At 41.2% G+C, this 14,720-nt stretch overlaps 1 protein-coding gene across 1 annotated transcript in view; it reads right to left on the bottom strand.

The window, feature by feature from the left end:
- PRKAR1B (protein kinase cAMP-dependent type I regulatory subunit beta) overlaps positions 1–14,720 on the bottom strand; it is a 99,837-nt gene that overhangs the window by 10,506 nt on the left and 74,611 nt on the right. The window contains exons 7-8 of the mRNA XM_075718679.1: positions 12,856–12,916; positions 9,163–9,284 (exon numbers count right to left, since the gene is read on the bottom strand). Of these exons, the coding sequence (XP_075574794.1) occupies positions 9,163–9,284; positions 12,856–12,916 (183 nt within the window). The remainder of the gene's footprint in view (positions 1–9,162; positions 9,285–12,855; positions 12,917–14,720) is intronic.

Genomic DNA, 14,720 nt, shown 5'->3' with positions numbered 1-14,720 from the left:
CATGTATATATTAAGAATGAAACTGCCAATTACAAACTTTGGGTTTTACTTCTCTGCATACCAAACGATCTCCCAGTTTTCCACATATCCTATAGTGGTAAGAGGCCAGGGTGTGTCTGTATTTCCAGCATAAACTTCAATTTTATGGGTTTACAAATCAGATGTTTTAAATTACAGCTGAATGAGACTGAAGACTCCTACACAAGTTGTCATGTCAAAAGTGAACTGGGGAAACATTCATACACATTTTTTTGCGCTGGGTATAGCATGTGCAAAAGAGAGGTTATGAAAAGTACTTTTAAGCCTTTGAGAACAGTATGGCTACACTGCATCCTCCCGGTGGTTTTGCTTCAAGACCTAAGTTTACCAACATCCCAGTGACACAGAGTAACACAGCAAGTCCTGCATGTACCTCATGGTGCTGGCATAAGCAATGTTCTCAGTTGCAATGTCCTGGAAGACCACTAGTATATCACTCCTCAGCTGCCATTTTGGCCCTTTGGGACTGCTGATAGCATCATTCCTGGGACGGCTTTTATGTTACAGCTAAGGATCAGCAGTTCTAGGGCTACTTTCCAAAAGAAGACAAATCCTTTGAACTACGTAGCCAAAGAGACTGCAAATATTCCTTTAGCCAGTAAATAATCTTGGATTTTCATTATTTGCCAACCTTTGATTTATGAAAGACTTTTATACAAAAACAAGGGAAGAAATAAACAAATTTCAGTCAGCAATACAAAGTGCAAGTGACTTCCACATAACCTGCAGTTAGAAAATAACACTGATCATTTTTGGGTGGTAAAATTTAACACAAAGGAAAAAGGATGGTCAGTTGATGTATTAACCTGGGATTCTGTCCATAGGACTAACACTGCTTCTCTGCCTTAGACCTTCTGTGAGAGAAATCATGAAGGTTCAGACCTTCAAGGTGCCTAATTTCCACTGATTGTCTTCAGCAGGAATGAAGAACTATCTTAATTCTTGTGCCTGTCCTTCAGACCACAACACGCAATGTGGAGGTTGCTTCGTGCACCTCATCACACAGGTGTAGTGAGGAAAAACCCAGTAAGTTCATGAGATGTTCATGTAAGACAGAGATGGATAAGTAGCTAAGATAAAATGAGCTGCTTAAAAGGTTACATATGTTGTATACCACAGTCATTACGACTCCCAAAATTATTTGGTCAAACTACATGGATGTGCCAATCCAAGTGAATTTTTTTTTCCCATAACAAAATATTGGCTGTGTATATTGCTTTTACATTGTTTTCCTATCCATTAGTCTTCTTTTTAAAGAAGCTTCATTTTCATAATATAAAAGTTAGCTGATCTTAACAGTGTTGGAGAAGGATGATGCAAGAGGACTTAATTCTGATTGTGGACTCAAGATTGAGTCATGACTGGGTTTGACAGTATTTTTTTAACTGTACATTTTTAAACTATTATACATTATTCTCCAGTCTCTGGGTTCATAGCAACTCACAGAATTTACATACAGTTGTCCTGGTTTCTGCCACAAACGAGGAACAAAATCTGCAAAGTTTTAAAATAGACTAGAAATATTGGCTAATCTGAAGTTTCACAAAATTGTTAAGAAAATGCTCCATTGTACATCACTTCTGAGGTTTCAGATTTTGCAGAATTTACCATTAGTGACTGCATTGCGGTGGTTATTAGTGGGGCCAGAGAAAAGAGTTGGAAGGAAAACCTGCAGTCACTGACAGGTCCTCCATGGCTGGTGGGAAGAAGGGGAGCAGCCAGTTGCTTCCTATGAAACACCGTCCCTTTCTGACAGAGGAGAGATAAGGATATGCTCAAGATTGCATGTATGTGGATATTGCATGTATATGCAGCCTGATCCACTGCCCATGGAAGTCAAAGTTAAACCGAGTTGAACAAGAGCTGGACTAAGCTGACGTTTTAGTTCCTTTGCCTCAGCAAAATACTTCACCTCCATCCCTAGTCAGGATGGGACCCAATCACACACCTAACTTTCAATCTCTGACATCAGCTGGCCATTAAAAATGCCAGTCTGAACACAGATGAACTTTGAAGCAGGGCCAATGGAAACATTATTGCTCCAGCACAACTAGGTGGTATCAAGAAAATTGAATGTACCTTTCTTGTAAGAGCTCTATGGGAAACAATGTCTCTGCAGTTAAAAATAAGTAAAGTACAGAGCCCTCAGTGGCTGCTGGCTCTGTTTATTCGGTATATTTTGTTTATTAGGTATATTAGGAGTCACTGTAGACTGCCTTTGACAAACATTTTTGGTATCAACAAAATGCCGGTAACACTAAGCGGTTTGGATTGTAGCCTTTGAAACTCCTTTTCTAGACAACATTCATCTTCCTAATTAATAATTAATCACACTGTGTTTTTAAAGAGATTATCAGGTGTGATAGCAGAGTGTGCCTAAGGCAGTGACTTCATTAACCATACGGAAGAAGTTTACTTTGTAGTTCTCCAGCCTGTCGCAGGGGTAGGTGCCAAAGGGTCTCTCTTGGGTTAGAAAGTCAAAGAGCAACAATTTAGAGCAGGAAACAATTGGGCTATTATTTTTCTTTTTTCTTTTCCTTCTTAAGGAGCTTTTAAATCATAAATCTTAGATGCTTGTTGTGCAATTTAAGACTCAAGTCGACTTTTCCTACAAAAAGGCCCAATTCTGTGAAGAACAGAGTGCCCTTCCGAGTTCGACCAAAGACCCTCCTCTGCTAGTGCATGTTGCCATGGTAGGAAGAGTTTACAAGCACTGTTCCACCTAGCGAGGCTTTGAGCTGCATTTGTGCAGAGACGCTCCATAGCATGCCAAGAGTGTCAGCAGGGCTGGAAACACTGATTTCACCTACAGGACAGTATCTCAAGTACACTCTCAGCAAGAACTCGCAGTGGATCCTGCCCAGACTGGAACCAGTTTGTGGCCCTGACTTGAAATGTCAACAGCAGCATGAAAGCTAGCAGCCCCCTGAGGATTACAGGACTGTTTTCAATGTAATCAGCCAAGAATAGTGCTGGACAACTAATCATTACCAACTAATTTTTTTTTTTGTCAATCGGGCACCTCTGTGCATTAATTCTGGAAGGATTTCTGCACTATCAATGAAAATGTTTCTCTTACTTGCCAGTTTTGCTATTCCCATTGCCTGGTTTCAGTACTGATGGATACTTTATGCCTCTTCCCATTAAGCTTTTGCTCACCTTTATGAAACGTCAGTAGGATTATTCCCACTGATGGGGAAACAGGGAGGGTAACGTTCTGCCCACAGACTGAACTGATAATACAGGTGAGACTGAAAATCAAATGCCCTGACTCTGCCTCCTCTCTAACCAGCAGGATAATAACAAAGAACACAAATCCCCAGCTTTTTTGAAGTGTCTTTCACAAAGGAGTTGCAGAGGAGGGTGCAACTACCCCCTGTTACTTAGCATTAATCTACAATTAAATATACTAGTTTTCAAAGTTAAAAACAAAATCTAATGTGAAACTACTTGACACAATGGGTCCATTTCTCCTTGAATTTCCTCCTGTGAATTGTCTTCTATTTTTAGGTCTTTTACTTTTAGGCTGCTGCATGCTATTGCTGGGCAACTTGACCACTATTAGTTGGAAATGTTTTGCTTCTCATGCAGTTTTATTTCTTTGCTTTCTGTACCACTTAAACCAAACTGTCTTCCGAGAAGATGACAGGCTACAGAGAGCACATTTAAAGGACAGTTACAAGCTGTGGTCTTCAGGCGCAGTGTGGCACTATTATAAACCTTTTGCTGTTCTCTCCTCCCACACCTGCGTACGTTTGTGCCTGTGCATGCATTTTTCTTGAGCCATGTCAAACTTTATGGAGTATTAGGGCCATATGGCAGCAGTTCAGCAAGCTCTCAGTATGCAGCTGAGATTACAAGACTCCCTGAGCGCAGTCGGTGGAGTCCCGTGACAATATCCGTGTGCCGTATACCGTGCTCGGTCATGACAAGTAGATCCAACTGATCTGATATGGGGAGGGGTGGGAGCTGGAAAACCCACCAGGGCACTTCATGGCTGCAGGTCCCTGCATTTTTCGCAGCTGCGTTATGGACTTTCTTCGAGGTGCTGTGCCACCCAGCCAAGTTCAAAGCTGAACTTAAGAGAGTGGTACATGATCCTAACCGCTATTTTTACTTACTATTGTCGCTACCTTTCTCAGTAACCTAGGCACCAGCAAAACCCTCATTTCTTTCCAGTTTCAGAGCACTATTACACTAGTTTGAACTACTGTTCAAACTGAAGTCAGTGGCAAAGCACGAGTTGGGAATAAAATCAGACCCCATTCAACTGGCATTTCATTTAAAGGGACTTAACATTTGCTGGGATATTTAACTCTGCAAAGCTCACATGCCTTTGCAAGCTACCACTTTAAAATGCTAGCTAAAAATATTTGCGTTATCTGAAGTCAGATGAATAAATCCTCCCTACTGCTGGGTACACAGTGTGGCAGTGTACAATACAACTGCAAATTTATTTGTTAGAAACTGTACATCTGTTATGATTTACGCTTGCCAAAATATAATTCTTTATGGCAACAATTGTTTCATGGTGCTTAAAGTTTTTCACCTCTGTGCCAGGAATCTCATATGGGATAATTCCATGACCTTGGAATCCAGCAGATACATTCCACATCTGTCTGGTCTGGGAAAGCCCGAGTTTGTTGTGTGAAAACCGGAGTGGGAAAATAAGACCTGGAAATATCTGAAAATACAGAAACTGCAGGGCTGCTTCTTTTTTTCTTTTTTTTTTTTTTTAATTGCCAGTTTCAAGTGCAGTAAATCAATCTCACAGAAGTGGTTACTTTGCTTTTGTAAGCAGACATTCACTTCTGATCCTATGTTCAAATTAAGGAATATGGTATAAACATTAAAATAATTCTATCTCTGGAAAACATCACAGCCTTTAAATATTAAAACTAAATCTTACTGAAGGCTGCTTGAGATTTAAATGGAGAAGCACCCAGCCTACTGCAAGTAAACATCTTACTGGTGCCTGTGAAAGTTTAGGATGGCAGAAAAACTGTAGCTGTCCTGCAATCTCAGGGTAATACTTTTCTCATTAGACTTTTTAACAAAAAATGAACCATGAACAGCTTTGTGAGCAGTGAACTTAAAAAGCCCTGGTTTCCTGTGACTCTTCCCTGTGCACATTTTCTGTTATTCTAACAATTTGGCTGAGCTCCTGCTGCAGCCTTGCTCTCCATGGGGCACTGTAGCATTTTCATGCATACAGCCTGCTCAATAACCTGCACCCTGCTACAATCTGTGCAACAATGGAGATAATCATAGAATCATAGAATCATTTAGGTTGGAAAAGACCTTTAAGATCATCCAGTCCAACCATTAACCTAACATTACCAAGTCCACCACGAAACCAATTAAGGGTAGAGTAGCAATTTTGTCTTTCCTGGCTTGGTGGCTGGATTATTTTTAATGAAAGTAAAAACTAGGAATCATTAAGATTGGAAAGGATCTCTAAGATCACCAAGTCCAACCATCAACGCAACACCACCATGTCCAATAAACCATGTCCCAAAGTGCCACATCTACACGTTTTTTGAACACTTCCAGGGATGGGGACTCTACCACCTCTCTGGGCAGCCTGTTCCAGTGCTTGACTACCCTTTCTGTGAAGAAATTTTTCCTAATATCCATCTTAAACCTCCCCTGGCGCAGCTTGAGCCCATTTCCTCTCATCCTATCGCTAACTACTTGGGAGAAGAGACCAACACCCACCTCACTACAACCTCCTTTCAGGTAGTTGTAGAGAGCGATAAGGTCTCCCCTCAGCCTCCTCTTCTCCAGGCTAAACAACCCCAGCTCCCTCAGCCGCTCCTCATAAGGCCTGTGCTCCAGACCCTTCCCCAGCTTTGTTGCCCTTCTCTGGACACGCTCCAGCACCTCAATGTCTTTCTTGTATTGAGGGGCCCAAAACTGGACACAGTATTCCAGATGCAGCCTCACCAGTGCCGAGTACAGGGGGACAATCACCTCCCTGCTCCTGCTGGCCACACCATTCCTGATACAAGCCGGGATGCTGTTGGCCTTCTTGGCCATCTGGGCACACTGCTGGCTCACGTTCAGCCGGCTGTTGACCAACACCCCCAGCTCCTTTTCAGCCAGGCAGCTTTCCAGCCACTCTTCCCCAAGCCTGTAGCGTTGCATAGGGTTGTTGTGACCCAAGTGCAGGACCCGGCACTTGGCCTTGTTGAACCTCATACAACTGGCCTCGGCCCATCGGTCCAGCCTGTCCAGATCCCTCTGCAGGGCCATCCTACCCTTGAGCAGATCAACTCTCCCACCCAGTTTGGTGTCATCTGCAAACTTACTGAGGGCGCACTCAATCCCCTCATCCAGACCACTGATGAAGATCTTAAACAAGACTGGATAAGACAGTGGACAGAAAACCATGAAAAAAAGGTTGTACCAAGAAAAAAGGGGAAAAGGTGAATGTGCTTGCTTCACAGAAGGGGGAGACTAAATATTCTTGTCCACACTAACCAGGATGATATCCTGGTTTAAAGTAGGAATTGCTGTTCTGATCATCACCTAGGCTAGAAGTCTCCCTTTCAAAAGGGTTTAATGTTTGCACTTCAGTCTGCAAATCCTGAAGGTGCCAATTCACTTATAGGCTATGCCCTTCTGCCGGACCAATATGCTTAAAAGATGGTATCCCAAAGGGATGTCACATAGGAACGCAGCGTTGCAGGCTAACCAGAAATGAATTATTAATTTATAAAGTTCATACAAAAGTCTGCTAACAATTTAAAATCCATGTGTGAGTCTTGGGTGTCTTAGAGAACCTTTTTATGATAGCAGTCACAAGATCCCACTTGGAACCAGTATTTGTAATGCTGGTGCACCACGGCTTTGTAAATTGGTAACCGATTTGTCTAAGGCATGCCATGAATGACATGGTTTATAATAAATGAGTGCCTTGCCCAAAAATTGTGTGGCAAAGTTTAGCTTTGTACTGCTGGACATACTGTACTCCAAAGGAGGCTGCATTCTGGTAATATATGAAATGGTTTCTGCATATATAGCAGCCAAACAAATTGGCTGCATTTTGAGTGTTTTGGATTATAAGGCCACAAACATCAAAAAACATATGAAAGAAGCTAATGACTTTTCAACATATTGTGACAACAAACCAGCCAAAACTACTTTCAACCAGTTCGTAGAATAATGTGTTCCTGGCGGCTCGCATCAACTCTCCTGCAGAAAAGTTTAACATCGAAGATGTAAACTGCTGTGAAATCAGGTTTAAAACACAAAGCTTAAACTATGTGTGAGTGGGCACAAATACTACTGCAGCACAATAAATAGTTGGTACTGGATGTTCATTCTTCAATGTAGAAAAATATAGGCAATTTCCAAAGTGAGAAACTATGTTAGATTTATAGTGGAAGGGTGAGGTGAGCAGATACTTTATGATTATGCAGTATGCAGGGTTAATACTTTTCTACCCTTTCAAGTCTTAACAGCTGTTCCATCAAGAGGGGGAAAATAAAAGCCCTTGGTAATTCTTAAGCAAGCTGCCAATTTTCCACATGGGATTCGATGGCTAAGAAAATCAAGTTTTCCTGGTCTCATGCTGCTGCAAGGAATAACAGCACACTTAGTAACACTAGTAGAAATAAAAATTCCGTATTTCTGAAAAAAAGTTATATTTCCTAAATTTTTCTTATATCCTCAATATCTTATTAACAACACCCCCTCCCATCTAATATCTAGCCTCTTTTATTCTGACACTTGTTTTGAAGGGGCACTGCTCATCACAAACTTGAAGTTCCTTATGTGTCTAACTGTGTGATATACAGGTGCAGTTATTTGCACTGACAAGTTTGTGAGCATCAGAAGAGAAACTCTATTCATAAATCAAATATGTATTTCCAACACTCAAGAGGAAAGAAGGATGGAATTTTAAGTGTCAGGTATTGATTATGAACCAAATTCTGGCTGCCTGGGATAGAGGCACCTGTCCAAAAATCCACAGATAAGGAGCAATCAAAGAAAAACCTGTTGGCCTCTATGCTGTTTGGAACAGGCGCTGTACAAGCTTTTTATCACCTGAGTGGGGCAGGGTCTCTGTCCTCCTAAATCACATCACAACACAGCAGCCTGATGGAGCCAGAGATGTATTCTGTGTACATGCAACTGGATCCCAAGGCAACACAATGATGCCAGCTTCCTTACATCCATCTGACCCTCCCTCTCCCACAGTGAGGGATTCAGGTTACCTCCTAGCTCCTGTGCCACGACTGCCTTGTTGCTGGTCACGTAACATCTGGCCTGGGATTTGCACTTGAACTGTCACCACACAGCCATATGTTGGTCATTCCCTGTCTATAGATTTGTGTATGAACACTCACAGCTGGTACTGAAAAGTTCCTATTTCGATACATATACAATCATATCCTAATGCTGTCTTGTTATTCTTAGTCTGAGTCTCTCTAATACCTTTTTATAACTTGTTATATCACAGCACCTAGGTATTTGTATGAGATACCAAGGATCCAAATATTTACGTCAGAGAGGGAGGAAAAACCCTGTCAGCATCTGTTTGCAGAAGTGAGATGGTAGAACTGAAGTGTCAGATTATCTCCCAAAAAGACGTCAGCATTTTCATCTGCCTGACAGATCTGTCTGCCTGTGCAAGAGTAAACAAGAAAATGGCTCAGTGATTTGGACTGTTTTTAAGGCAAAACAAAGAACAAATGATCCATTTTCAGATCAGGTCTCCTGCTCCAGTTTACAGATGTTCGTTTGTGATTTCCCCTATAAGTCCCTTTAGGGACAATGACCAATACACTGTGTGGCTGGCCAGCCTTGTTAAAGTACTGGCAATTTAAACAAGAAAAATCTCATGTAGAAAACAAACCTTCAAACAGTAATGACACTAGACGCACCTCAAAATTCCTCTGCCTCTTCTATTTCCTGGAAATTAGGGATCGTCCAACTTAAGACATTTCCATGGAACTGATGTCTGAATTCATCTGAAGTTTGAGCAATTCTCCTGTTTGAGTGAAGTTAGTTCAGATCTATGCTGAAGTAAGAGATTGAACTGAACCCAAATGTCTTTAATACAAAGTCTTGATCTTTACCAGGAAATGACAGAGCTTATCAGGATGCCAGCCTTACCTCTGTAATAATGAAGAAGTCATCACCAGGCTCTCCCTGCACAACAATTTTTTCTCCATCTTCAAACTGGACAGGTTCCAGTGCATCAGCCACTGTCAGCCGCTCCCATTTGTCCAGGGACTCTAAAATATTGAAGATCATAAAGCTTTATTATGAAAAGACTCTTAACTTTGGCTGAAGGTTCATATCTAAACTGACAGCTCTGCTATCCCTGGTTCTGTTATAAAAGAAACATTTCTTTCATCCAGGCACTTCGCACGAACCTCCAGTTGGGAAACATGAATGTATTTATTCATTGTGTCTTAGACTTTTGTAATCACCCATATAATAATCTTAAAAGTTGGACAGGAAAAGTTGGCTCCGGTTCCCTATGCGTGCAATCTGACCTGCATTGCCCTGATGCTGCAGTGGATTGGAGCAGCCTAGGAGCTGTTTGGCAATACCAGTGATATGGCAGCACCAAGATCCTCTCTTACCACATCCCACACCAGATGTCAGATCAAGTCCTACTGTCTTTTCATCAGAGTTCCTCTCAGCTGGTTACCGATGGCCCGCTAGGTAAGCGATGCAAAAGTGCCAATCTCAAAGATGACTCTTCCCCCGTGGGTGAGACCACGCAGCACCGCAGCCAAGGGCAAGACCCTGGTAGCATGGGTGGCAGTGGGACCAGAGGCTCGGTATGGGTGTTTGAAGTGGCACCTCTGTTTCATTTGCCAGTGCAATGGCTTACAAAGTGTTTTTCTTCTCATTCCCCGACTTAGAGAGGAAAGTTATAAAACTTCAAAGTAAACTTCAATAAGAAAATATTAACGGTCTGTTTCATGAGTAATGGAGCTAACACAGCCTGGTTCCTGTGCCTTTGTGTCCTATCACCCACTTGCAGCTGCCACAAATCCCCTGTGATACCTACATGGCAAAAGAAAGCCTGCACAGCGGCTAGCCGAGGGCTGCTCCCTGTCCTGCTGCCTTCCTCCTCCTGCTTTGCCAAGGGATGAATTTTACCCACCCTGCCCTCGGGGAGAGGAGGGGTGCCAACCTGTGTCCATCTGCCAATTTGCATGAGAATTCAAGACAATGAATTGTACTTGAGCTTCTGTACTTTTGTCAGATTTGACTGAAAGAAGTGACAGGTTTAAAAGTTATTAAACGAAACAGATAATACAATGCTATAACCTCCACTATCTCAAAAAGCTGGGCTAAAATTCATGTGCTAGCGCTCTGCTGATTCTTACTTACTATGAATTACCGAACTATGGTAAGTCAAGACATGGCTTCTCACACCAGGATTAGATCTGGGCTGTTCTCTCTAGTTTTCCCATTTTTTACTCTAGTTTTCCCATTTTTTTCAAAATATTGCTTAGAAGTATTGTGTGAGGGTGAAAGAGTTGTTCTTTAAAAGTTAAAAAGCCTTTTGGCTGAGCTTAGAAGTGCACACTGAGTCTGCTAACAAAACCAAATTGAAGTGAACAATGCACCAAAGGTAAGTTTTGAGTTGCTCGACACACGTAACGTCTTCATGTTTTTATGCCACTTTCTGTTGTTGTGTGGGAAATTATTATTTCTAGTATTTTCCCCACCTATAATCACTAATGCAGTTTCCTGGTATATTTGTGGCTTTTGCTGCAGAAGCATTAATATCAAAGACCAAGCCCATATTGTCAATGCAACATTCAAAAAGTGCTCTGTTTGACTAAAAATAAGCATGAAACTCTTTCCTACAGACTAGAGTAGGCTTTTTTGTTAAAAAACCCAAACAAGAACTCGGTAATTAACAATGGAGAGTCTCTTGAAACTTCTTCGGTTGGCTTTATGAAAAATTCAAAGCTAATTCTAGCTGTGGTCACGAAGTGTCTCTCTTTTGTCTAAGGGAATTGTACCACTACGAATACATTGGTTAATGGTTCTTGCAAACAGAGCGTTGTATAGCAGATTGTACATGATAAAACTCCTAACCTTTTAGTTGCACAGTAAAGTCAAGCATCAAATAAAGTAGACCATACACAATTTTTTGCAATTTCTAAATTGTACATATCAATTCATGGCTTTATATTTAATTAAACTCCAGAAGAATGTTTTTAAACAATTAGTTTTCTCATATCTTGTTCAATACACTACAAGCAGCTACCGATAATCTAAAAATTCCTTAGCTTTAAAAAAAAATAAACTGCTCTTACAGTTATATGGCTAGCTACAGACACTACACAAGCCTTTAAAAAACCTATATAAGAAGCAGGCAGAGGTTTTTCCACCACGAAATCACCAAGTTCTGACCACATTAAGGCATGAAGTGAAGTTCACTTCTCAGTGCTGTGTTGAGATTTCTAAAATATCTTTCTGTTTTCCAGCTGTCATCTAGTTTTTAGACATGTGAAATAGATCCTTACACATTTCACCTAAATTCTCCATGCTCCTGAAATGATGCGTTATTTTGTCTGGTGCTTTTCTGTACTTAAAAAAGGTTCAACTCTGTAAGTCCTACCTCATTTTTTACTGAGATTGAAAAGCCATACTACAGACTAGGATATAATTATATTGCAAACCGCATGTTTAAGGAAGCGCATCTTTGAATAACCTTTCTACTCTGAAATTGCTTTGAGATGTCTCATTGTTGTAATTGCTTCTCATTAGTGCAGGTGCAGAGATCCTTTTTTCTTTAAATACTCATTGTAATTTGGTATAATTTGTGCTCTTAATTTAGAAAGATTTAAATTAAGCATAAAATAAGGCATTTAAATGATGAAAACTTCATTAATAAGCGAGCAACATACTTGGCCTTACTTTAAGCATACAAATGTAATTGAAAATTTCATGCATAGCACCTCTCAGAAGTTCAAGTATATTTTCACTAAGACTCTCACATTTCAGGTAAATAACCTCAAATGGGAGAGGAATACCATAAACAAGAAAAGAAAATTGTTTAAGTAGAAATATAAGTATTTTAATTATATAGCAAATTAATCCTGTACTGTTTTTTTTTCCAAAATAGCCCCAGCAGAAACACGATGTTTCTCCTGCAGCATCAACATTTCATTGTACTGTCTAACACTGTCCTCCTTATTAGAAGCTTTTGTTCTCCTAATGGTGATTGATTGGTCAAGCATTATGGGTTTGTTGTTTTTCCTACTGAAGGCCATCAAGAACATGTCCAAATTTCGTGGCTATCACATTAATCAAAGGGAAACAAAATCCAAGGACAAGAAGCTAAACAGATGTTTTAAGAATGTGAGACAGGGGCTGTAAAATACACAGAAGAAAAAAAAACCAGTCTGTTTTGATTTGCGAGGTTAGTTTGTTTAGTGCACATAAATACAGTATTCTCACAGGAAAAAGCTTCTCACTTGTCACCTGGAAGTATGTAACTAGACTTTATGACAAATTCATATCTCTGCACTGCTTTCTCCTCTATCCATATGATCGCTACTGTAACAGCAGCTACCAAAAGGTTGCTAGTGCATGCCTGCTCCCATATTTAAGGAAAGATTTGCCCTTCAAACAGATGTTCAGCACATATTAAAGAATGAGAAAAACAAGTCCTAAAAAGGGCCTTTTACACTTTCATTCCTTCGGAAACGACGCAACTGTGAGACCTTCTGTTTGACCACCATTGCTTTCATCGTGCCATCAAAGACCAAAATTCATTCCACCAACATGTATAACAGAGGAACTAGCACACAAGTCCAAAGGGCAACTGACCCAAAATGGAGACCTTGCTCAGGAATTCTTCATACATCTTCCGCTTTCTCAGCGTGCTGCCCTGTTATTAAAGGAGAGAAAAAAAGGAGGTAGAACATTACACAAAGTATTTTTGTGATTTCTTCCTCGAGTTGCTCTTTTTTCCCCCCTCCCCTTCCAAATCTTAAGCCTAGCCAGTAAAAACAGCCTAAGGCAAATGTTTCCCCATAAAATGTCTGGGCAAGTTGTATTGCTGATAAGCAAAGACAGAAGGAATCAAATTCAATCCTGGTGTAATTTCACTGACTTCACTGGTGTTACTGGACACCGCGGATGAATTGCATCCATTATTTACAGGCACTCATTTTAAAGCCAGAGCTTCATCAATTAACTGTTTAGCTAATTCAATATATATCTTGTTACCAATGAGGCCCTGCTAGAAGGCAATTTACAATTACAAAGTAGGATAAAACTTAAAATGTCCCCCTCATGGGTCCTATCCTTTTAGGTTAAAACCTCTTTAATGCCAAGAGCGTCTATCTGTAAGCCTGGTTTATATTCTGCACGGTGTTGTATGTATCGTTACTGCTGAGCAACCTATTCCTATTATTATTTTAACAAGATTTAAGTGGTTTGGAGCAGACAATGCATCAATGTATATGCAGCCACCAGCACAGTCGTTCCCACTCTAGTAAGATTTTATTGTGTGATAAATTACTGAGAAACCTTCTGCTTACATCGTGTTTGATCACCACAGACAGAAACCATAAGTAGCCATTCCAGCACACATTTCTGAAGGAGATTCAGGTATGAATACATACGATGCGGTTTTGCCAATACAAAAATAACTAATTCATCCTTAACTCCTCCTACAGTGACACGAATGACTTGAAAACCTTTCCAGGTACTCGAAAGGAACTCCAGGGTCTTCCTTGGTACCGTGCAGTTTATTCCACACTGTTATATGACAGCCTGCATCGTTTCTGCCTGAGTAGATTCCCCATGGATGTCGAAGGCTGCCTGGTGCCTGCTAGTCAAATCTACAAGGCAGGAGTACAGCATAAAAATAACACACTCATCTTCTGAAGAAAGGGGAAATAAAGATGTCATTCACTTATAGGCTGGGCAGAGAAGGCAGAAGCAAATGTCAGGATCTGCCATAGATAAAGCCACTTCTCTACTCCTTCTCCAAGCAAGCACTGGTAGGTGCTGGAAGCAGAGGCAGAAAGCGGGGATAGACAAAGGAAAAGAAGAAGAAACATTTTACCCTCCACTGTCAAAGCATTTGGAAATGTATGGAAGTATGAAAATGGGAAAGGCTGGTGTACTCAAGTGCAATGCTATAACTAAGAATTAAACATTGTCCCTCTTCCTACATGCATTATGCAGGTGGGGCTTGATCTAATGAGCATGAAAGCAGCGGGAATCCTTCCACCAACATCAAGAGGCTTTGGCATCAACAGAAGCTGCGGGTGCTCTCCTCTGAGGAGAACTCCCATTTGCACCCCCCTCCTGGGGCCACCCCTGCTCCAAAACAGCCACAGCACCGTCAGGAGCTGCTGCTCTTCCCAGGTAGCTCTGGATCAGCAGCAGCACCAGCTACCGAGGTCTCCCCCTCTGCACCATGTTCATAATTTCCGAGTCTGGTGATGACAGTTTGCCTCTCAGCGATAGCATCGGTAACCCTTGTCTGACCTCTCTGTCTGACAAACCTGGTTCTCAACCTCAGGGGCCCCTGAGAGTATTTGAAGTGCCAGAAAGAAAAAAAAATTAACTTCAAACAGAGGAGGCTCTGCAAACCATGCCAGATCCTGACAGCTTGCTGCGAGACAAAGAATGGAAAACTGGACACTGCGCAGTTGTTGCTTTCCTCCCTGCAATCGAGC

Source organism: Pelecanus crispus, chromosome 11 (assembly GCF_030463565.1).
Source record: "Pelecanus crispus isolate bPelCri1 chromosome 11, bPelCri1.pri, whole genome shotgun sequence".
Classification (NCBI taxonomy): Eukaryota; Metazoa; Chordata; class Aves; order Pelecaniformes; family Pelecanidae; genus Pelecanus; species Pelecanus crispus.
This window is presented reverse-complemented; position numbering and strand designations above follow the sequence as displayed.